Here is a 24,001-nt window from a genome sequence, read left to right on the forward strand (position 1 = left end):
TGTTCGGCGCTCGCTTCATTCTAAAAGCGTGGGGTCTTCGATGTTGCTCTTCCCTATGTCTCGCTTTGACAAATGTTGCTCAAAAAATGATGCGTGTAAGTGGAATATTCATCTTTTATATCGATGCAGTTGTACAGCAGCAGATATTTTTTGTTCTCGTACTCAAAACGCATTCTGATTGGCTGGTACTGACATGGATCAAATCAGACAGGTTTTTCAATAGTGTACTAGTGAAACACTTCGATGTTGTTGCAATACACGTTCAAATTGAAAATTTTTGAATCTATTGGTAGTTAGATTATATAAATTCTTCTACAGATCACTGAGCTATGAGCTTTCAAAATACGAGAAAAGCAAATATGCGTAATGAGCTTACCTTTTTGATACTCGTTGATACCAATCATTTTAGAAAAGTTTAATCTAGAATTGTTTGAGATTATGCCATACTACAACTTAAAATTTTATCATAAAATGTAGCAAAATAATGTAAATACGTTAGATACAACAAGAGATATTCACGATCAAAAACTTATCACTCTCTCAGAAAGTAAATTCCGAAAAGGCGCTCCATAGAAAAGTAAGTCGTATTCACGACAAATTTTACACGCAGCTTTTGTAATGATAGAAAACAAATCTAGTTTATTACTGCTAAGAATAAATTGTAATAAAATTAATACAAAACAAAAATAGTCTAAGTACTCCCATAGCAATCACTCACATCGATCATTGATCTGTCAATATTTAATGAATGCTCACGTGAAAATTCGACATCCCTGTGCACTGGTTTTGTGTGCCGACATATATAGTGTGGGCAAGATCAACTAGTGGAAAATCGGTGCTTCGATTGTAAATAATTCGTACATTGTAGTTGGAGCTGGTATGTTACTAATGGAAACTGACATCTATTTCAGAACTCAGTTCGTCTGTGATAGCAGCCTCTGTGTCGCCAAACTCCGTTGACGGTTCTCAAATATCGCATGTGACCCGTGTTTTAACCCCTGCGGCAATTTCAATTTGACAACCGAATTGTTCAATTAACTGCCAAGTGAAGAAAAGCATAATATAATAAGTTTTTAGTTTCGTTATAGCTAAGCCAAAATTAAAAATAGTCAAAAATATTCAAGAAAAACATATCTGAACTGCCGTTATCTTAGTTCGATTTCAAAAAAGTTCAAATTTTAATTTGCTTTCTGGTAATCCTTCCTGTAGGATAGTGAGCAAGTGAATCGATGGAATAAATCGGCCCTGATGTAGAAGTGCTAATTTGGTTGCAAGATTCCCGCGATTCAAACGTCTGCGTCAGTCGGTTTCGCGCTGTTCAACGAACTGCTGATAAAATCGCGCCGTTCTGTCGGGAACCGGCCGATACAAATCGAATCATGGATATCATCGACGTTGACGAACTGCTGGGAGACGATTCGTTTATCGGGTAAGTTTGAATAGTTTGTTTATTTTTCAAAACTTGAGAACCAGAGATTTTCAGTTTTTTTTAAGTCAACAGCATGCATTTACCATAGAGAACTTTCGAAAGAGTGTAGCAGGGTTTGCATACAAAAACTGCCCCCAAACAGAAAATTGTATATGCTGTTTGAAAGGGTTTATATTGGAGATGATTTTCTCAAAATTTTAACCCTTTAACTGCCATATTGGTGGAGTTTTTTAAAAACCTCTAGCAAAAACATTGAAAAAAATCAGGAATATTTTAGGAATTATGGGAAATCTTTCTGATTTTTTTCAGAATTTTTCAAAATGTATTTCATGTGAAAAAAAAAGTTAAAAATTTTCGTATTTATTTTAATCGCACTTGCAATTTTGGTACCACTCTAGATTTTACATAAAAAATAAATCATTTATGAGTACATTACGCTGCATTTTTTTCAGATTTTTAAAAAATGTGGACGGGTATAATATCAGACTTTAAAAAAATAAATCATTCGGAAAACCATGTGTCTCCATCAAATTGTCATCATCCGATGGAGACGCATGGTATTTAGTTCTAAAATCATCCTACATTATTGCTTGGTGAATCGACCCAGGCGTGCGGGCGTGTGTAAATAACATAAGGAATGAAATTCTTTTATCACTATTAATTACGTTAATACTCAAGCCCTGATCTCAAGTTGTAGATGGAAACGCATGGTCTTTAGTTCTAAGGACATGTTATGTATGATTTTAGAACTAAATACCATGCGTCTAAATGACAATTTGATGGGGACGCATAGTTTTACGAAAAATTTACATTTTACATTTTTTTTAAATCTGAAAAAAATGCAGCGTAATGTACTCATAAATAATTTATCTAAATCTAAAGGGGTACCAAAATTGTAAAGTGCGATAAAAAAAAACTCCATAATTATGAACATTTTTATCACATTAAATACTTTTTGAAAAATTCTGAAAAAAATCAGATAGGTTTCCCATAACTCCTGAAATATTCCTGATTTTTTTCATTTTTGTTTGCTAAAGAGCTTTTTGAACAATTTAAATAAGCTGAAAATCAGAAGAACCACCCTAGCTCCATCAATATGGCAGTTAAAGGATTAATGTTTTGGGAAAATCATCTCCAATATAAACCCTTTCAAACAGCCTATATAATTTTTTTCTGTTTAGGAGCAGTTTTTGTATGCAAACCCGGTTACACCCATTCAATTTTGCTTTCAATACTTCGCACTAATACTTGACGATAATTTTTTTTTGAAATAGATATTGAATATTGGTAAACACGACATTCATTCATCACAGCAAATTTACTTTGAAATCTTCTTATTTATCTTCAAAAATCAAATTTACAAGAGTATTCATATATGTAAGGGACGTAAGGAATCAAATTGCATCATAAGAAAATATGCCACAAAATTCAACCGATCATCTTCAAATTTTCAAGGAATCGGATCAAAGACATTATTTAACTTTTTTCATGTTCGTTTTATTCAATTTCAATGCCATATCCAAATCCTCTTAACACTACTCAGAAGATCTGGATGTTATACAGTTTGGATCAATATTTTTTTCTTCATATCTTCTTCCGATTATACTTCCTTAGGATTTTTCACCAGCTTCATGATGGTTCAGTACTTCTCAATTGGTCTTAGTTTCGGTGCGTTCGGGGTATTGAAGCTATCCGGAACGTTCGAGTCCTGCTTCTGAGCGTATCTTTTTTCCAGAAAATTATCTTTTCTGTGAGTTTCTCATTTATTTGGCTTCTTGAATGTATGTTTCCACTCAGTCATTGCAAAACTGAACTTAGTTATGATGAATTTACGTCAAATAAACTAAAAATTAATAAATCTTACAAGTAATGGCACGTTGCTAAATCCGACCAGAATAGCGTAAGACCATTGTATGACCTTAGAAGTGGAAGTATACGTTTTTGGAGGCATTCGTTTATGATACCTCCGATTTCCACTTGAGCAAATTGCTTGCAGAATCGTGTAATTTTTGACAAACTTTGACATTTTCTGCTTTCCAACGATTTCTGATAATTCGAATTTATAATGACCAGTGAAAAACAGGACTCCCAGAGCTTCCGAAAATCTCCTTTCACGCCCGTCAATGAAACAATGCTGGTTTGCAGTTTTTCTCCACATCTCTTACAGATTTTTTTTAGATCCCTATTTAAAACTTGAACCACACGCTTGTGATCCTTTTCGCCATACGTACAACTTCCAGCCGATGTACAGTGGTCTAAAACTGCAATTTCATGCCTTCAGTTATTTGCTGGACTTATCATAAACTTTTCCTTGTTGGTGTCTCCTGCAAAGTTGTAGAGGCTATTGACAAGGTCTTATGGAAATGAACGACCATGTTTCAGCACACGTGTAAAGACAATTTTAAAAATTAACTTTTTATCGAAGACAAATAGAGAGTTTTCGTATTGGACAATATTGTAGCCATCGCAAATTCTGGTAACTTTGTTGTATGATTTTCTTGTATGATAATAAAATTCTAAGTTCTTGTTGTGAGCCTCTTGTTTTCTTCGAGAAAGTTGGTATCAGAAATGATTTAATCATTTGCGATCCAAGGGATTACATTTTATAGACACTAGCAAACATGTAATAGGGTAGGTTGTTGCGGAAAGTTCTTTTAATGGTCAGATGTAATGGCTTGAGTAATGCTTCCGTAACGTTAGAGTACATCAATACCTGTTATATTCACCGTTTGTTAATTAAATAACTGGAGGAAACTATCGAAATCGCCATGAAGTTTCTTTCACCGGATGCGAGAAGGTTTTTGAGTTACAACCATAAGTGTAACCATTCATCACAGTAATTTTAGCATTCATACTTGTAGTTTATCATATTGAGAAAATGAGATAGAGTTTGTTGAATTTATATATCTTATATTCATTTATAGTTAAAAAAAATATTTAAATGCGTAAAGTTCATAAATCTCATATACATCAGATATACAGTCGCTCATAGAATCCTAGGCTACTATCGGATACAAACCATTTCCTTAAGGTTTTGATGTAAATTTAAAGTACTTCTAAAATACAGTTAAAAAATTGTCATAGAATTTTAAAATTTTAAAGCACTTCTACGCATTTTGACTAAATTTTAATCCTAGCATATCGAAAAGTCTGTTGCATTTTACCAAGTATTCTAGTCAAACTGGACATTGCAAAATCAATTGTCACTTTTCAGGGTATTCAGTGATATTCTTGTAACTGACTCAAGTGGCACGTTTCCCTAGTTATATGGAGGGAGGGATGAATGGAACATGGAAATGTAAAGTGGGAAACAGTATGAAACAAAAATAAATAAATGGTTTTGCATCCACGAAAGGATACTGAACGATCTGCAGGTGCCGAAATGCACATTTAATAAAACCTCCAACACCCGGGAGAATTTAGATTTTACAAGAACTACACTATTCATCTATCTTAGCTAACCTTTTAGGGTACAAACAGAAGGGATTCATTCCCTTCAGTAAGAACGATGAACTCCTCTGACTATTGCTCCTTACCATATTGGGTGAGAAACGATCGAATATCCTTCAATTTAAGCTCACCATACACAGACTAAATCATGTATGAAGAATTCGTAGTTGCGTCAATACGTAGTGTTGTTGTCTGAGCGCAAGTTTTCAAGTTGCACCAGTAGCTGGCATGGTGGGATGCAGCCCAAGAATGAATCCTGTGCTATATCCAACTAGTTGAAAGTGATAAAGCTGATTCTTTCATTCGTGATACCAGCTCTAGTCAACTCGCCCGACATAGTTGATGACTGACAATTTCCGGCATCCGAATTTTCAACGGCAGGTGAAATCCATCTTATGAGGTCCTATCTTGTAGGATAAAGATGCAATAGTTACATCATTCCGCATTTGAAACTCAGATACTTGAGTGAACTACGTAGCTATCTGAACAAGCCAAAAAGCTTTTTGCTTTGCAGCACCAACAAACAATCCGTAATTGTCAGTGTTCAAGACAGATAAGAAAGATTACGTAGGATATCACACTTCGCTTGGCAGCGTTATGAACTATCACTATAAACAACCAAGTTTTGTATGAGAGCATATGAATAGATATGAATTTAATATTGATAGCTTTAGCTCCACTGGCATTCATATAATATGAAGAAAAGGGAGTTATCGATCGGCGTAGGCTGGTTATACGGCAACTAACTGTGGCACGGAGTACTGAGCTCCGCAAGGGCAAAGTCCAAAAATATTCCATTCACGACTGCCTTTTTTAGGCTCCTGCAGTCATTCAGTGATCGGCACGGAAATACACAATGACTTGCGAGCTCCCGTTTTAGTGGCCTTTTACGACATGGAACAGGAAACCAGTGGATCAATTCTAGGTTGAAATAATACCGCCGGATACCACATGGCTTACCTGTTTGGTAAGCTCATTTAATGCAGCAAGCCCTGCGATCTGTTGAGCAATGGTGTTGTCAGGTTGGATTATCTGTAAATCCGGGCAAAACATCAATGGTGCTTTTCACTCATCGTAGGATAATCACAGGAGCTCGTCCGTTACAGTTCTTCGGTTCAGAGGTCATTGTGGTCGATCAAGTTAAATACGTCGGGGTTATTCTTGATTCAAAACTGAATTGGTCTGTTCACATTGACTTCAGGACTAAAAAAGCTTGCGAGACTTTCGGCCAATGCTGACGAGCTTTTGGAAAGTCATGGAGACTCAAACCCAGATACATTTATTGGATCTACACAACTATCGTTAGACCGATTTTAGCATACGGATGTCTTGTATGGTGGCAGAAAGGAGAAGTTTCGATAGTTCAGTCAAAGCTAAATCATCTCCAAAGGATAGTCCTAATGGCGATGACAGGAGCATTCACGACAACTCCTACTGTTGCTCTAGAGGCGCTACTGTGCATTGAACCACTACATGTGTTCCTTAAACAAGAAGCATTATCTTGTGCATATCGTCTTAAGGTTACAGGGCTTTGGAACAGTAAGTAACAACAGTAGTCTCTGTTGAATGGTCGTACTGGTGCTGGTGTCTACTGTCGTGAAATCAGGTTAGAGCAGTCTCATACACTTGGTAAATACTGTACTGTGTTCCAAGCAGAAATCTACGCGATTTTGTGTGGAATACAATCGGCACTTCAGCAGAGAATCTGTGGTAAACGAATTTATTTTTGTTCCGACAGTCAGGCAGCTTTAAAAGCATTCAGTTCGAATGATTCACGGTCGAATCTAGTGATCGCATGTCGAACTCAAATTGAAGACCTCAGCATTTCAAATGATGTTTACTTCTTATGGGTACCCGGCCATTCTGGTATTACTGGAAATGAATGGGCTGATGAGTTGGCTAGAGCTGGTGCAACGAATGATTTTGTTGGCCCTGAACCAGCTTTACCACTTCCAACTAGTTGGATAAAGCACAAGATTCGTTCTTGGGCTGCATCCAAACATGCCAGCTACTGGCGCAGCTTGCAAACTTGCGCTCAGACAAAAGCACTTCTACCGGATTTAAATCTGAAAATGTCAAAGTGTCTACTGCATTTTTCCAAGCATCATTGCAGTATTCTGATCAGAGCTCTGACTGGACATTGCAAACTCAAATATCACATGGCTACTATTCAGCGTGCTGAGTATTATTCGTGTGATTTGTGTGAATGCGATTATGGTACTTCATATCATCTGATATGTAACTGTCCCGCATTGACGCAACTACGTATCTGGGTTTTTGGCTCTCCATACATGGTTGAGTCTGTGTATGCGGAGCTAAAATTAAAGGATATTCTCTCGTTTCTCACCCAATGTGATAAGGAGCTATAGTCAGAAGGGTTCATCGTTCTTCCTGGAGTGAATGAATCCCTTCTGTATTCACCTTAAATAGGGTTTAGCAGATTGTTTGGCATCCTTTAGGGGGTACCGAATTTACTTCTGCTCGTACATACTGCATTCTTCCGGGAGTGCAGAATGGTGTCGCTTTTGTAAGATCTCTAAATCCGCTCTGGGGTTGGAGGTTTTATTAACAGCAGACTATTCGGGACCTTGTTGAGGTTCAGAATTTACTTCTGCTTCCACTAAATGTGATCCCCAGCAGATTGTTCAGCATCACTTAGGGGTGCAGAATTTACTTCTGCTTTTTTGTGTTTTTGTGTCGTCAATTTTTCCCATCCTCCTAGTCCAAACCTTACCATTTCCTTTCAATCCTTCCCTCTTATATATCGAGAAAATGGTGCTAAAAACATTGATGGCAAGGCACAAATCTCCAATTATCAAGGGGAACGTGCTATTTGAGCCAATTTGTTCTGATTCCTGATTGGTGGACTTATAACATCGGGACAGGTGGACCGTAGCCGTATTCTTTGCCAGTTGAGAATCGCTACCGATACTACACGGCTATCTAGGCTGCTCAGAAAGAGAAGTTGACATTGAAAATTAATTTATATTGGTGGCCGAGCAGCCGGTACTTTGGCACATTCAAATCGTTCAGTATCGTTTCGAGGATTCAAACCGATTTGTTTCTTTTTGTTTTGTGCTGTCTTCAAACTTCCCATTGCAGTTCTTTTAATTCTTTTCTCCCCATCATGGAAATGAAGAGAAGTCATGGTAAGATGCAAATTTTCAAGAAGAACGCCACACTTGAGCCGATTTGTTCTGATTCTTGATTGACTTTCTTAGTTTCTCTTTTATCATAGTCCAATACATTTCGGTAATTCGGTAGATTCTTGTCTTCGGGAACAATGAAACCCATATACTTTTCAAAATTCGTTTTCTATTTGAAATACATAATTTAATCGTCTTCAAGGATTATACGATAAGCTGTAAACTCGCAGAAACGTAGACATGCTTTCTGAATAACTATCGAGCTGATATACTGATATTTCCCAGTTACAAGTAGGATTTTTTCCCTATATAAATGGCGTTAGACACTTTTACGTCATAACAATAAAATTAGTTCAGTTTAACGGTTTCAACACTGTTTCACTACTTTGAATACAAATGTACTCTAATAGCCAACTTGCACCTCTTCTTTCGTTTCGTTTGCTATGAAGACCTCTTTTGATTTATCTTAGCGATATAGTTTTGCGTATCTTATTCTACTTTTGACAGGTTTTGCTTACCGCAATCATTTCTACTAATCAACTGTTCCGTTCTCAACAATAGTATTTTTTAATGTGGTTTTCTTCTTTTCGTTTTTTTTTTGCGAACGCGCACGATCTGCAGCGACACGGAACAACTGGATGATGAAGTGGTGGAAATTCTCAAACAATGGAAATCGTGCAGCACCCTCCCATCAATTAGCGCCATTCCAGCAACCAGTTCCAACAGCAGTTTCGGGTTCAGTAGCACTAGTCATCACTTGAGTAGAAGCCAAAACAGCAGCTTGAACAGCGATGCTAAAGGTATGTTACGCAGTTCTGTTTTGCTAAGGGTTTTCATTAGTTCATTCAAATCTAAACTATGGTGCGTTTGGCTGTTCCAAATATCGCAAATAGTTTATGTGGGTCCGCAGTTCTGCCAACGATTATTTCAAAATAATCAAGTGTCCGAACTTTAGTAAGTTTGCTCCTAAGTCTGGAAAATTATGGAAAGACAGTATCATATGTCAAAAGGAAACCTATCAAGGCTGTACAATGCCTGACTTTCATATCTCAAGAAGTGATGGTATGTGTGTTCATCAAACAACATTCCGATTTAGATTGGCACAATCTGGATATTCAACAATTGACTGGTCTGCGACATAAAAACAATCTACAAGCAAAAGTATTATCTTCATGTCTCATTGAAACTCTCGGCGTTGTCGATGCCACAAAGAGTTTGTATGTTTTCAAGTCGTCTCGGGAAGAGGAAGGACAACAACTTGCATCAATGAATGTCGTTTGCGAAAGTGGTTGACGGTGGTATTTTTCTTTTTTTTCTATCACAATAATTATCATGGTTTCTCGGAGGTGGATTCCAGTTTTACCCACTCTACCATGTCAAACAAAATCGCTGCCGTTGATCTGCCCACCTCCCGTTTGCTGAATGTAAATTCTTTGTAAGTTGCATGCGTGTGGTTACTGAGAACAGCAGGCTTTGGCAACAACAACAACAACAACAAAGCTGTCACTTCCAAGAGTGTTCAGTCAAGCGTTCAACCGAACTTGTTCCAAATATGGCTAGCATTCGAGTTATTTTAGTTCCTGTTGATGCTCAATGAAAATCGGATCTGTGCGGGTGATGAACTTTGTTAGCTGAAAAAAACGCACATACGGGAAGCATTTGCTCACTTAACCGTTAACAAACGAAGCGGTGCTTTGTCAAGTCGTACTTTGTTTTGTAATAAGATTAAATTGATCTTAGTACAGCTGTTAGGGAAACATGTAAACATAACTCTTTTAAATGCTCTTTTGAGGGAATATATCATTAATTTTGTATTCGATCGATGGCTTCACTTAATCGAAATTTGTGGTGTTTGAATAAGTGCGTTATATGTAAAGGACAATGCAGCGACAGCCGTTCTTGACTTGAATTCAAATCCCACCTCCGTTAGGAAACAAAAGTTGTCATATTTTGACTCAAAACCCGTAATTCCAAAATAGGAACGTTAATTAACTCCATCTTCGTTGCTTCACTAAGACAGTTTGACAAATGCATGCTATAGCTCATATAGTGTCATACACACATCTCTTATATCCGAGCACACAATCTGAGTTTGTGATTATGGTTAGTAGTGTATGTCGCATAATAAGTCACAATCTGATGATGATTTCAAAACTGTGAGTTATTATCTGCATCGCTGCCATTGTTTATCACATTATTTGGGGCAGCTTTAATTTTAAACTGAGACGATGAGTAGGTGTAAGTACAATACAGGTAATCATTTAACTTTGGTGAGATCTACCCAATAGGAGATTTTAGATGTAACTATCTGCTTTGACAGAATTACGCTTGAGTTGGCGAATTAGTTCGTGCCTAACGAGCCGAAACCTTCATATCGTCATAAATAAAAAAAAACCATTTTCAAACTGTTGAACACTCCGTTCGATGTTGTTTGTTTTGTTACTTTCAAGTTTTTTGCACCGAAGGAAGAGAAAAAATATATGAATACGTTGCATCTAAAACCTTTGTAAATAGATTCAGTATATTTAAACGATACACGTGGGAAAGTACCACCACAACCATTTAAGGGTACCAGGACTATATCCAGTTTCGGATGGTTAAGCGAAAACCCCTTAGATGAGTAATGCGTCTATCAGTTTACCAAAAAAAAAGTCTGCTATTAAGGATCAAGAGTAAACCAAGTTAACTTGTGTTGGTAATTTGTGTATTACGTACATTTTATTTGGTACGTATGTCATAGATCTACACCCTCATTGAACATAACTCAAAATTGAGTGACACACCACTCAAATTCATGAAATGTGCACGCACTCTAAGCTTGACTTACCACCTATCTACTCATTTCTGAGTTAAGAGACGAAACTGTCAAAATTTGAGTATTTTTTACTCAAAATAAGAATAAAATATTTTTTCAAAATTTGAGAGAGCTTAACTCAAAATTTGAGTTCCTTCCACTCAAAATAAAGAAATTCTTGTTCGTTAATGTTTATATACATGGATTTCTAATTGAAGTAATTTTTCTTTCTTTTTAAATGGGAAGCGCAGAAAAGTTGAACCATTGCCTTTTAACCGGTTTGGAGTCAAAATTGAAAAATTTTGATATCCTTATGTTGGAAGTCTCACTCATCATAAATGAAACCACAAAATTTCTATTTAAAACAACTATGATTGATGATTCCTGGTTACAAAAACCGAATCTAGAAACGGCAATGAAAAACGGCGTAGTCTTGCATTCCTAAATTCGATTAGAATATTCCGACAATGAAAATGCACTGAACTGCAAGAAACATTTTTTTCACTCAAATGTTTGAAAACTAAAGGCTTACTCTAATGTATGAATAAATGCAATAGAACTCATGACCTGAGTAAATTTTACTCAAATTCATACTCAATTTTTGACACATTGCACCAGTTTATGAATTTGAGTATACGCAACTCAAACATTGAGTTATGTTCAAAGAGCGTGTATGTATTCATATATACAGTGCAACCAGTTTATCAAAGTGGTTTGCACGATTGAGTTTCAAACAATCTTTTTTAGTAATAATTTATTCTCAAATGAATGTTAAGCCTGACTTTTCGGATGAAATATCAGTTTTGATCAATTTTTCACCAACGTTTGATGGAAAATTGCTTACATTTTATGAATGTAGATTTCAATTCCCTAATAAAAAAGTTAGCAACACTGCTTCAATGGATTTGTATTCGATTGCGCTACACAAACTAAACAAAACTAAATATTTTCTGTTACAAAAGTAGTTTTCCGGAAAAATAAATAGTTTTACGACAACATTCCATATCCATTGCCTTCCGCGTGTTAAATTAATGGTTCCTATTTTGCGGGTTTACTTTTAGAAGGTACGTAAATCTTTATATCGCAATCGTTTCTGCAAAAGGCAATCCATCTAGGAATGTGTTTGTTGCTAATGAAATGTGTTAGTGAAAGTAAGCTGAAACTGAAATATTTTTTCTCGAGCAGTTTCAAGGAAAACAGAAGAGTTTTAGACTAAGATTTTCGAATGAACCGATTGGTTTATTGTTCAACCATATGGAAGATTTATTGATGAAAATCAGGAAAAGAAGCACCGGAATTTGTTTTTACGCTCACTTTGTTGACATTACTCATACGCTCGCAAAGAGTCTTGCTCCTTAAGTGGTTATCGACTTTGGCAACCATCTCTCTCTTCACCGAGAATGGTCTTTTAATTTTAATTTTTTAGCACATCTTCGGTTTTGCCTTTCTCACATAGAAAAAGATTACACAATCACTGTGAAACTCGATCTTCGAATGTATTATACCATTCATTCGACTAAGTTCGTCGAGATCGCAAAACTTTTCTTGAAGATGGATGGGTCGATTTGAACGAACTTAGATTCAAATGAAAGATCTCGTGGCCCCATACAAAACTCCCTTATTTAGTTTTCTCGGAGATAACTGGGCCGATTTTCAAACTTAGTTTCAAATAAAAGGGCCTCAGAATCGCATTATAATTTTTGGATTTTTATTTAGAATCGATTTCCGGTTTTATTATCACAGGGTGTTAAGGGGCGGGTAGGGTCTAACACTTTTGAAAAATCATTTACTATTTTCTTTGTATTTTCTCATAGTAAAACATTTCAAGAATATTCTGTGAAATTTTTAAGCCTTTCGGAGAAAAACTCGGCAAGTTATGGGCCTTTATCTTTGCTTATCTCATACTGCGAAGAAGTAAGAGCTCGGCACACAGGTCCAAGATTTCTGCTTCGATCGACTTAAAAACTTGACAAAACATACTTGAAATGTTTCATTATAAAAGCATACAAAAGAAAAAATATGATTTTGTGAAAATGTTAAACCCTACGGGCTCCCTTAAGTAATAAATTGTTTCCATTGATTTTATAGACAAAAAATTTTGAACGCGTTTTTCTCGAAAGAAAGTTTTGAAAGTCCGTGTCCATCGTTATTCAAAAACTACTGAACCATTTTTTTCCAAATTTTGCACACACTTTCTACATATAAAAAACCAGACCCAACGTTTTTCTTTTCCTTGTTTGTTACTTTGGGGAGGTTTTACAGCTACAAAAGGGTGATTTTTTTCGTGAAAAATCGTTGTTTTCCCTTTGAACAACCACCAAAAATTCAGAAAATTAAAAAAAAATCAAACAGAAACGATGGGGTCTAGAAAAACATCTACTTTATCTATGCTGCTTTGATTTGTTGACTTCTTATCAGTCTGCGCTGAGATACAGTGGACACCGCAAATCATGATTTTTAAGAAGCGTTCTCAAAAATACCTCTCTACCGACTTATTACTCAATATTTTCCCACGAAAAATTTACAAAATGTTGTTTGAATGATGCTTTTTATCATGCAAAAAATTTAAATTTATTTTATTGCACGATAACTCTGAAAAAAATTCACAAAAATGATGATATTTTCCATCAATTGAAAATTTCACCGAAAATTCTTCAAATGTTTTACTATAAGAAAATATAAAGAAAACAATAAATGTTTTTTGAAAAGTGTTAGACCCTATCCGCCCCTTAAATAAAACACATGCCAAATTATGAAATGGCCATTTTTTTTATTCGGTAGGTGATTTCTTGGTATTTAATTTTCAAATATGATTTCGGGCCGCCACGACTATTTTTCACAAAGGTTATTCTGAAGGTCAAATTTGAGAGCGTATTCCAGCAAATGGCACGTTGAATATTAGTTTCCAAAGCTTCAATCGTTGCTGATTTATACACATAAACCTATGATCCCCACAAAAAATAATCGAGTGACGTCAAATCACACAAACGCGGAGGTCAATTCACCGGTATATTTCTCGGAATAACGTCTTTGAAATGTTCTTTCAATAAATTAATCGTTTCGGCCGCAATATGACGAGTGGCACCATCCTGTTGAAACCTCATTTCATTCACACCCGAATCTTGAAGATTTGACAACAAAAATCAACAATGATCATAGTTCTGTGTCGATTGCCATTCACGATAACGCGTCGTCCTTCCTCATTTAAAAAAAAATAAGAACTGATAATCTACCAGCCCATATACGGCACAAAACAGTACATTTATCGGGATGCATCGGTAACTGTGGATTATCTTTGTTTCAAATACGGCAATTTTACTTGTTGACGTCACTGAAGAGAAATTTGCGCTATAAACAGTTTTTAATTGAACACTGATGATTTTGAAAATACATTTCCACGATTTGGAAGCATTGTTCTGAAGTTAACCTATTCATGATTATTTGCCAAGCAATACTGAATAGAAACGTCACTTTACACTGTCAAAGCAACTTTCAGAAAATACAGTAATCCCTATTGAAAAAACAAACTTCCTAAAAACACTCGTCATAAAGGCTATGCAATCACCGTGAAAACTGAACCTAGGCCCGGAGGGCCGAGTGTCATATACCATTCAACTCAGTTCGTTAAGTACGCAAAATGTGTGTGTGTGTATTTAACAAAAATATGCTCTCGATTTTCTCTGGTACCGATTTTCACAAACTAAGATTCAAATGAAAAGTCTCTTGGTTCCATATCTGCCATTGAATTTTATTAGGATCGAACTTCCGGTTCGAAAATAGCAGGGTAAAACGTGCAAAAAAATAAATCAAAAATGTGCACTTTAACTTAGATTTAAATGAGAGACCCTATAGACGAATTTCGCTGATTTTAATGAAGCTTTCTGTACATGAAGATTTTGTAACAAAAAAAAAACACTGCATACTTTGTTTTTCCAAAAATTATCTAGAGTGTCTTTTGAAAAGGGCCAAACTTTTTTTATTGAGTTTTTTCAAATGGCTGTAGTCGAAAACTGACAAATCCTACAGAAAAATGTTATATGAGTGATTTTTACAGAATTAATCAAGTCTTTTAAGAAAAAAAAGTTATTCGAAAAAAAGTTTTGTTTTGACGAAACTGATTTTGTTTTTCAGTGTAAGAAAACTTAACCAATGAAAATCAATCATCTCAGAATCCAATTTCCCAACTGCAGATTGCCTGGTACATGCTAAAAGTTTTGGAATGAATTCGGTATATATCCATAACAAACATTAAATTTAAACTTGACAGAGCTAAGCATAGGCTGAGACAGAGAAACAGGTGGGTTCATTCGCTCTTGAAACGGAGCAAGCGAAACTCCAAATGACCTGGTATGGTAATTCAATTGACGATGAATCCAGTGGATCTCATTTGATTATGACCACAAAAAGAAATTGAATGATTTGGAATACACTGATAGTGAAAGGCCAGAAATTTCATTTTCAACAAAATAATTTCAGTCGAAAATGAAATTTTACCGCACTGACTAGAACAAGTGATTGCTTATTCCGTAAGTGTAAAACTGTGCTTCCAAAGAATACATTGAAAAGGAATTCACAATGCGAATAGAATCAATCGTTAAAGAAGATATTGTCTTTTCACAATGGCTGTATACTGATTGCTGTAATTTGAAAACCATGACCGAGCCTGTTGATGAATTTGAATGTTTCCTTGTTGATAAAATTGACAAACTTTTAACTCATAACTTCATATGTAGCGAACAGTTATCGTTTCTGAGGAATGAAAAAGATTCATGAAAAGAAAACGAAATACTTGAGATTTGTGGTTTTTCTGATAATTATTTTTTTCCTTTTTATTCATTTTTTATTACAAATTCTGCTCAAGGATATCGTTGGAATAATTCTCTAGCAACAATACATCCATTTGAAGTTTACTATAAGAAAGACAATATATTTATATCAGAATTAATGACTCGCGATACAATTTAATTTCAGATAATCACCTAAAAAATGATAGATTTTATGAAACAGTTGACAAACTTTTCTAAAATACAAAAAAAACTTAGCAAGCCTGTGTAGATTCCAGTCAAAGTATGAATTAAGCACAGAATAGCATTTTGCATTTTTGCAACATCCCATGGAAAAGGTCCCTGTGATGCTATTGGCGGCACTCTCAAACTAATGGCAGAAAGAGTCAGTCTTGCTCGCGACTATGGAAATACCATTACAACACCCCAGGAGTTATATAACTGGGCAGTTGAACAGACTGATAAAAATATTACGAAATTATTCGAAAAACTTTTTTTTCCTTAAAGGTGGGGAACATATTCACCAATCTCGTAACAAAATTTCATCCAAATCAAAAATGTTTTTTTTTCAAATCCCCTTTAAATTTTTAAAGTTCGATTCCCAACCCCGTACATAGAACCAGAAAGTTTTTCTGGCTCGAAGAGGCGAATGGCATTATGGTTAAAACCTCTATAATCAAAACAACAAAAAAATTTAAATCGAGTTTTTTCAGTATAGGAGTCGATTAGGATTTTTTCAATATTTTTATTCACAAATTGGACTAGTTTTGTAAAAATAACTCATACAACACTTTTTTTGTAGGATTTGTCTTTTTCGACTACAGCCATTTAAAAAAAATGGTAAAAAAACTTTGCTTTTTTTCAAATACAGTCTAGATAATTTAAAAAAAAAACAAAGTATGCAAAGTGATTTTTTGTGACAAAGTCTTCATGTACGGCAAGTTTCATTAAGATCTGAGAGGGTGCTGCCAACTCTGAATACGATTTAGCACGAAATTCGTCTATAGTACAATAGCTTGCTATTGAATTTCATCCGCATCCGACTTCTGGTTCCGGAGCATCGGAGTAAAATGTGAAAAAAAATCAGCAAATGTGCACTCGGCTTTCTCAGAGACCAATGCACAGTGGTCCGAAACGGGAAATAAGCGTGACAAAAATATTTTCACTATTAAATATTAGTTTTTTGTAGTTGGTGCTTCACAAAAGTTGTTTGTAACCAAATGTCGCTCCTTTTGATGAAAACAGCTACTAGGGTGGTCCTCATTTAGATTGAAATCTGAAATCTAATTTTCTTAATTGAACTCAAAAATGATTTTGTTGTGCAATAAAGTTGTAGGAAATTTTATTTTGAGCAGCTTTGCTGAAAAAAGCACCTCTCTAGCTTTTCATTTGATCGAGTTACATCAATTTTCCCGAGTAAAAGTAGGGTGGCTCCAGAAAATTCTTTCCTTTTTTTGTTCTAACTTTTTTGTGAAACGTTCTACGGAAAAGTTGTCTTCAGAAGAGTTATTGAACTCACAATTGCGCACAACTTTGCTCAACAAAGCTTTTTCATATGAGCTACCAGTAAAAAGTTATGATTGTTTTTTCATCAAAAACTAGTCAAGCTTCAAATATCAATATTTATTAGATGCCAGATCGATAAAAATGTTTCCTATGCGGCTCCTGAAAGGTCATAATATAAGTAAAAATGTAAGAGAAAATCGGAAGGGTGTTATTTTTTTTAACTTATTTGAATAAGTTTTAAAAATACCTTCAAAAAACTCAAAAACATTGCATAACTCTTAAACGGCTTGACGTATCAACATACTTCCTTCAGCAAAATAATAGTATCAAATTAGTTCTATAAGTTTTCCATATATTGTCCATTCGAGAAATGAGATACACAAAAACTACAGCGGAAAGAGCTAATTTGTCAAAAATAGGTTATAACTGCCAGTTGATGAAATCCGGTTCCGGAAATCAAAAACCTTCAAAACGGAACTTTTCTCTTAGATGGCACGAACCGATTTCCTTGAACTTGTATTCAAATGAAAGATCTTACGATCCTTTACGGAATTACTGAATTTTGTTCGGATCTGATATCTGGTTGCGGAGTTACAGGGTGATAAGTGTTTGAAACGTCATGCCGTCGTTTAGAGCGACGATGCAAAATAATACAAACACCCCTAAATTGGGCTCAAATCGGTTTCAATGTTAGTTGCTGGTTAGATGAACCGACTTTGACTTTGCCGGTACTTGGAATCCGGTTCCGGAAATACTGGAAATGGAAATCAAAATATCCAAAGCGAAACTCACGTGACGCTGCAAAAACGAAAAAAAAGTGTAATTTTGGCTCAAAATTATTTCGATTTGTAGGTTATATCACTTTGGGAGTAAACTTTCCTGTTTCTATTCAATGTAAATTTTTTTTTCTAGAATATCACAGTCAAATTTCTGAGAATATGAGTAATATGATAAAGCCATCTTCACACCACTAAGTGGATTAAAACAGGGTTGCGATATCACACGAATTACAGAACAAAACTATGCTTGTGCAAGCTCGTTCTCAAACATACTCGTTTTGACCGAAACTAATTGAAAAAAACACAGTTTTTATTCTTTTTCACCAGCGCAGAAATTTACATAAAAAAATAAAAATCCAAGTTGTGGCAGTTATCGAAGCAATTGCCAATTGTTCACCATGTCTCCATGCTTCCTTCAACCAGCTCTATTGACTCTACTTTGTACCAGTTGCTTAATGCCGTTCTGCCCCATTGCCCTCATATTTGGATCATCCCATTTGAGGCAGAAATGTGTACCGGCCAAGATGTTTCGCTGCAGTGAAATATATTATCTTGTGTACATTTCGCTGCTGACTATAGTTTAGTTAGTAAATGGTGCTAAAAACGGCCAATTGTTTCCGATCTCACACTGTCTTGTCCATACAACAGTCATTCTATTCGTTACGGTTACATGCACTAACTCATTCATTTGATCATATTCTAGGTCTAAAGTTTGTCGACACTCGAACATTCACCAGACCGAAGAAAAGGTTAGACACAACTTTCGCTTCACCAAATACTTCAGCAGAACTACCACCCGCCATACGAGAGGTATGATCAAGCGCAAAATAAGTTCAAGAACTGCCCTAATACTATTAACGATGATTAATCTATTCACAGCACTCCCTGAAGGTATCTTCACCGCTGTTGAATCTGCAAATAGGAGGACCTGTGTCGCAAACCAGCAATGGTTCAGTCAACGCTAGCCCCATGCTGCAAAGAAGCTGGCTTGGCGATGTTTCCCCGCCCGGTTCTATTATGTCCTCGATGGAGTTCTCGGTGAATGATAAGATGGGCACCAGTCTAATTACCAGTGGAGACTTTACCAACGTGAGCTACCTGCTAAACGGTGCGAACGGGGGTGATGAAATGCTCAATTCACAAAGCAATTACGACGGCTATAAGTTGGCCGATGTGATAAAGGATCGACATTTTTTGGAGAGCCTGTCGTGCTTTGATGACAACTCGCTCACAAAAGATTGTGCGATTTCAAAAACCGATCTGAACGGGATCGAGGAGAATACGTCTGGATTCAGCACAATGCAAAACTCGCTGGAGAGTGTGACGAAGAATGCTGATGGACGGTTGTCTGATGCAACGATTGCTCTGGGAAATGGGATGGCCGATGTTACATTCGAGTTAGAACCAAAGGAAGTGGTGGCGCCGATTAGAGCGAAATTGAATGGTACATTCGAGAGAAGGCGCAATTTTGACACGTATCGAAAACCAAAATCTGGTCTGAATGAAACAAGAGATGCTCTGCCGAATGTGGGGGATGAGGAAACAACGATACCAAATCGTACATTTGATGCCGAGTCTGACAATGCAAACCCATTGAATACAACATTCGGAATGTCAGACAACGGCAATGGAACGTTCTCGCTGAATCGAACGGCAAATGTGAACGGGGCGGACAAACAACTAAATCAAACTTACGAGTATTGTGAGAAGATATCTCCGGAGATCCCTGCAGTGAATCGAACATTTGAACAGCCTAAGAATGCTACTTACGTAGATGAACTAAACAGTCCTGAAATAGTCTCCAGTAACGGTAATCATACTCCGAATGGAACGTTTGAACTTCCTACAGACAGGGGGAAAGTAAAAGATACGGTAACTATGGTTCAATCTACGCCTTTCGGTCATGTGCCTAGAGCAAGTCGTGTCACTGATATTTGCCAGTACGAAGTGAATGTTTCTCCTATCGCATCGCACTCGGCACGTAGACTAGATGGTATGAGGCGAAGCCGAAACTTGGAAAATGAAATGAGCAGCCATCTGGAGACTGATGATTTCGATGTAGAATTCCGTAAACTTCCAAGCACTCCCAGCACTAAGACTGATAGCAGCAACGGATCGCACTTGTTAGATAATGAGAAGCGAATATCTTTGCAGCACTTTGAGGACTTCGAAAAATCTATTCTTGAAAGTGAGCACAATGGTGTCGATTTTGACGAAATGCTAAATTCGCTAACAGATGTCAAGCGTTCCATGGATAGCGTTAAGATGCGACAATCGTTGGATAATATCAAGAAACGTCATTCGCGAATGAATTCGGAAAAACAGTTGGAGGACATAAGAAAGCGATCAGAAATGAATGATTCTGTGTCCTCGTCCTCTCTAGATAATAAATTAGCGGATTCTATGGCTAAAAGTATGTCTTCTTCCAGCGGTAGTGAACGACTGTTGAACCGCAGAAGCAGATACAACGATGACGTTCATCTGACTTTGTCTCCGCAACCACAACAACAGCTACAAAAAAGTATTGATGTTTCTGTACATGATCTGGAGCACAATCCAACGAACGAAACGACAACAGTGGAGAGTGTAGATCCTGTTCCTACTGCTCCAGAGGTAGGAAACAGTGATAAAAAGAATCGCGATCGATTTAAAACGATTCGCATTAACAAACGACTCGCGGAAGGAATGGTTGTTGTACCGAGTCCGGAAGAACCAGATGACTGTCAATTTGAATCGGTTTCTCTTTCTGTGGAGGAAGAGCTGCCCGGTTCACCGACAGTAACGAAAGCAACAATGCCGAGTGCCTTTAGCCGTAAAGATTACAACTCACCGAAAGATTGTCGGTTTTCCATCACTCCAAACTATACCGACCACCACAGCAAGACTGAAGATACGGTTTTCAAACGACCACAGGACATCTTAGAGAGCAAACCTCGATCACTATCTAAGCCCAGATACTATGGCGGACCAGGTGGTGGCTTCGGTATTGCTAAAAAAGATATGTCACTTCCACTGACAACCAAATCTAGCTCTACTGATAATTTAGAGAACGATCGACCGAACTATCAACAACCTCCAAGTTACCAGTCTAGATTGTCCATTGGTGGAAAACCGGCGGGTGGCTTTAATGTCGGTAGCGGTCCCAAAGGAGGAAGCACGGTTCAATCGAATCTGAAATCTCCAATGGGTACCAAATCGAAATCCTACCACAATCTGTACTTCAATCAAAGCAATCATGGAGGTTCCAATAGTAGTCTGAATCGAGGATCCACTCCGCTAGGGTTGTCCGCACAAAAAATGTCGCACAATAATAGCAACAATGAGGTTAGTACAATCGTTCGAGTTTTGTTGATTTGTTCCAATTGAATGAAAGTTGTTTCTGAATATGTTCCGATGTATTGTAATGTAATGCATGTAGGATTACGGTATTTTAGTTTATTTTAGGATTAGTTTCCGCCTTACTTCATATTGTTGAGCGAGTAACTAAACACCAAATCACATTTTTACGGTTTATCAGAAGTTTTTTCAAGACAAGCATTACGCACAGTTCGACATTCATATTCATTTCCATTCCCCCGTGTGATATTTTGTGTTATTGACTAACCGACGATGTGATGTTTTTGTAGCTGAAAAATAACCACTCTAGACTGCAGCTGAACCAGCGAACACCCCGTGCCAGTTCATTGGTCAGACCACAAACGACGATATTGAAGAACTCCGCACCTGACATAACCACCCGCAGCAACGATTTGAACTCCAGCAGTATTACTACAACCAATTCGTCTGTATGTTTTGCTTCTGTTGTTTCGTAACATTTTTTGCTAGGTCTTAATAACTCTATTCTTAGTCTGCTGATTGCTTTTCATTTTTATTTATTTACTCTATTACTAATCTGATGATTGCTTTCCAATTTATGATTGCTTCATTATTTTATGCATAATGATTCCATCGTTCTATTAGTAAACAAGTTGATGGCATTTATATTGAAGCAATAAAACTAATGAAAGGTTGTTCTTAAATTGCAGCTATCAGGTGTACAAATGCGGCTTCCCAAGTCAAACTCCCGGCTGGGACTCGTACGGCCTTCCTCCGGTTACTTTAGTTATGGCTCTCACAAGAAGAACGGTGACTCCGATACGGAATCGATCAATGTAAGTAAACCGAACCAGTATTGATAAGACGAAAATGTTGTTTATTAGTAAACTGTAAATATTCCATTTTAACCCCTTCACGACCATAAGATGTGCAGGACGAAATATGTCAATACAAGACAATATTTTAGCTATTGGGGGTGCAAATTAAGAGAATATCACCAGATAAACATGGCAGGGTGCGTAAGGTTCCTATAATTTCATGGGAAATATTTTTCCCTATCATTCTTAGAAACCAATAAAAAAAGAGTTGGGATTATTATATCGTAATTTAATTTATTGCTTTAATTGTTTTGATTATCAGAATAGTAAAATAAATAGTTAGTTATGGCATTCTACGAAACGATTTCATGTATTTGTAAACGTTGCACATAACACATTTATTATGTGTTCTATTTTCTATACGTCATTTGGCACAAACTTTTTAAGTGCAATATAGATTGATAGTTTTTTTACTTATTCGTTCAGAAACACAATTGTCGCCTTGGAAATAAGTTTTCTTCAATATTCAGTAAAAAAAACATCGATTAAATAGTAATTAAAGAATCTATAACGATATTTATAGAAGGGAAACATGTTTCCAAATCCAAAAGTATCAACAAAAATACATTTGAACTTGATCATTGGTCCATTTCTAAATAAAATGCACAGATACAAATTGTTGAAAAATTCGTTCTGCATCCACGATAGGATGCTGAACGATCTGCAGGTGCCAAAATGCACATTTAATAACACCACCGAGAGGACAAAAGTGACATCAATTTGCACTCCCGGAAGAATGCAGAACGATGTATGAGCAGAAGTAAATGCAGCACCCCAAATGCCAAACAATCTACTAAAAACTTTTAAGATCAATACAGAAAGGATTCATTCGCTCCAGGAAGAACAATTAACCTCTCTGACTATTGCTAAGATAGAATATCCTTCAATTTTAGCTATCCATTGACGGTGATAAAGCTAGATCTTTCATTCGTGGTACCAGGTCTAGTCAAGTCAGTCAGTGTTCAAGAAAGATTATGTAGGATATCACCCTACGCTTGGCAGCATGATCAACTAACAGTATAAAAAATTAAGTATTGTATGCGATCAAATAAATAGAAATTAATTTGCTATCAATGGTTTTAGCTCCACAGGAATTCATATAATATGGAAAATATGAAGTCATCGCTCGGCGAAAACCGTTATAAGGCAAATATGCCGATAAATAGACATACTTTTTGTATATGCCTTCAATTGGTCAGTCTAACTGTGACACGGAGTTTTGAGCTCCGCAAGGGCAAAGTCCAAAAATATTCCTTTTACGACTGCCTTTTTTAGGCTTCTGCAGTCATTCATTGATCGGCACGGAAATACACAATGACTTGCAAGCTTCCGTTTTAGTGGGCTTTTACGAAATGGAACAGTAAACCAGTGGATCAATTTTTGGTTGAAATAATACCGCCGCATGCCACACGGCTTACCTGTTTGGTGGACTTATACTACCGGAATAGGTGGACCGTAACGTTATTCTTAGCCAGTTGAGAACAGATACCGATAGAAAAAATGTGACTTGTCGATTACGTCACATAAGATAATACTGGAAGTGGAAGTGTCAGCAACTTTATCTTCGAACTTGATCAATAATCTAATAGTTGCTTTGAAACGAGCTTAAGTCTGTTGAAATAGGTTCATCCATCGTCGGGAAAATTGCACGGAGAATAAAAATGCGTTTTGCCGGTTTTGTCACTTGTATAATTATATCTCCGGATCTAGAAGTGACAGCCATTTTATTTTCAATGTTGATCCACAACCCAAAAGTAGCACAAGCTTGATAATCTAGTGAATTAGAACATTGAGCGGAAAGAAAAGAAAGCGTGTAGTTGATTGTCTCTTATATAATTATATCTCCGGAACCGGATTTGACAGCCGTTTGATCTTCCAACCTGAGTCGCTGTCCAGGAGTTGCTTTCAAATGAGCCTAAG

General features: G+C 36.5%; 1 protein-coding gene across 5 annotated transcripts in view; it reads left to right on the top strand.

The window, feature by feature from the left end:
- LOC131433727 (GATA zinc finger domain-containing protein 7) overlaps positions 1-24,001 on the top strand; it is a 58,192-nt gene that overhangs the window by 32,106 nt on the left and 2,085 nt on the right. For 3 of the 5 annotated variants that reach the window (XM_058600293.1, XM_058600294.1, XM_058600295.1), the window contains exons 2-7: positions 1,210-1,429; positions 8,647-8,825; positions 18,592-18,698; positions 18,768-21,212; positions 21,515-21,673; positions 21,914-22,039. In XM_058600293.1, coding sequence (XP_058456276.1) covers positions 1,380-1,429; positions 8,647-8,825; positions 18,592-18,698; positions 18,768-21,212; positions 21,515-21,673; positions 21,914-22,039 — 3,066 coding nt within the window. In that variant the 5' untranslated portion in view covers positions 1,210-1,379. The remainder of the gene's footprint in view (positions 1-1,209; positions 1,430-8,646; positions 8,826-18,591; positions 18,699-18,767; positions 21,213-21,514; positions 21,674-21,913; positions 22,040-24,001) is intronic. The other 2 variants (XM_058600296.1, XM_058600297.1) reach the window with 2 other exon arrangements.

Source organism: Malaya genurostris, chromosome 3, assembly GCF_030247185.1.
Source record: "Malaya genurostris strain Urasoe2022 chromosome 3, Malgen_1.1, whole genome shotgun sequence".
NCBI lineage: Eukaryota > Metazoa > Arthropoda > Insecta > Diptera > Culicidae > Malaya > Malaya genurostris.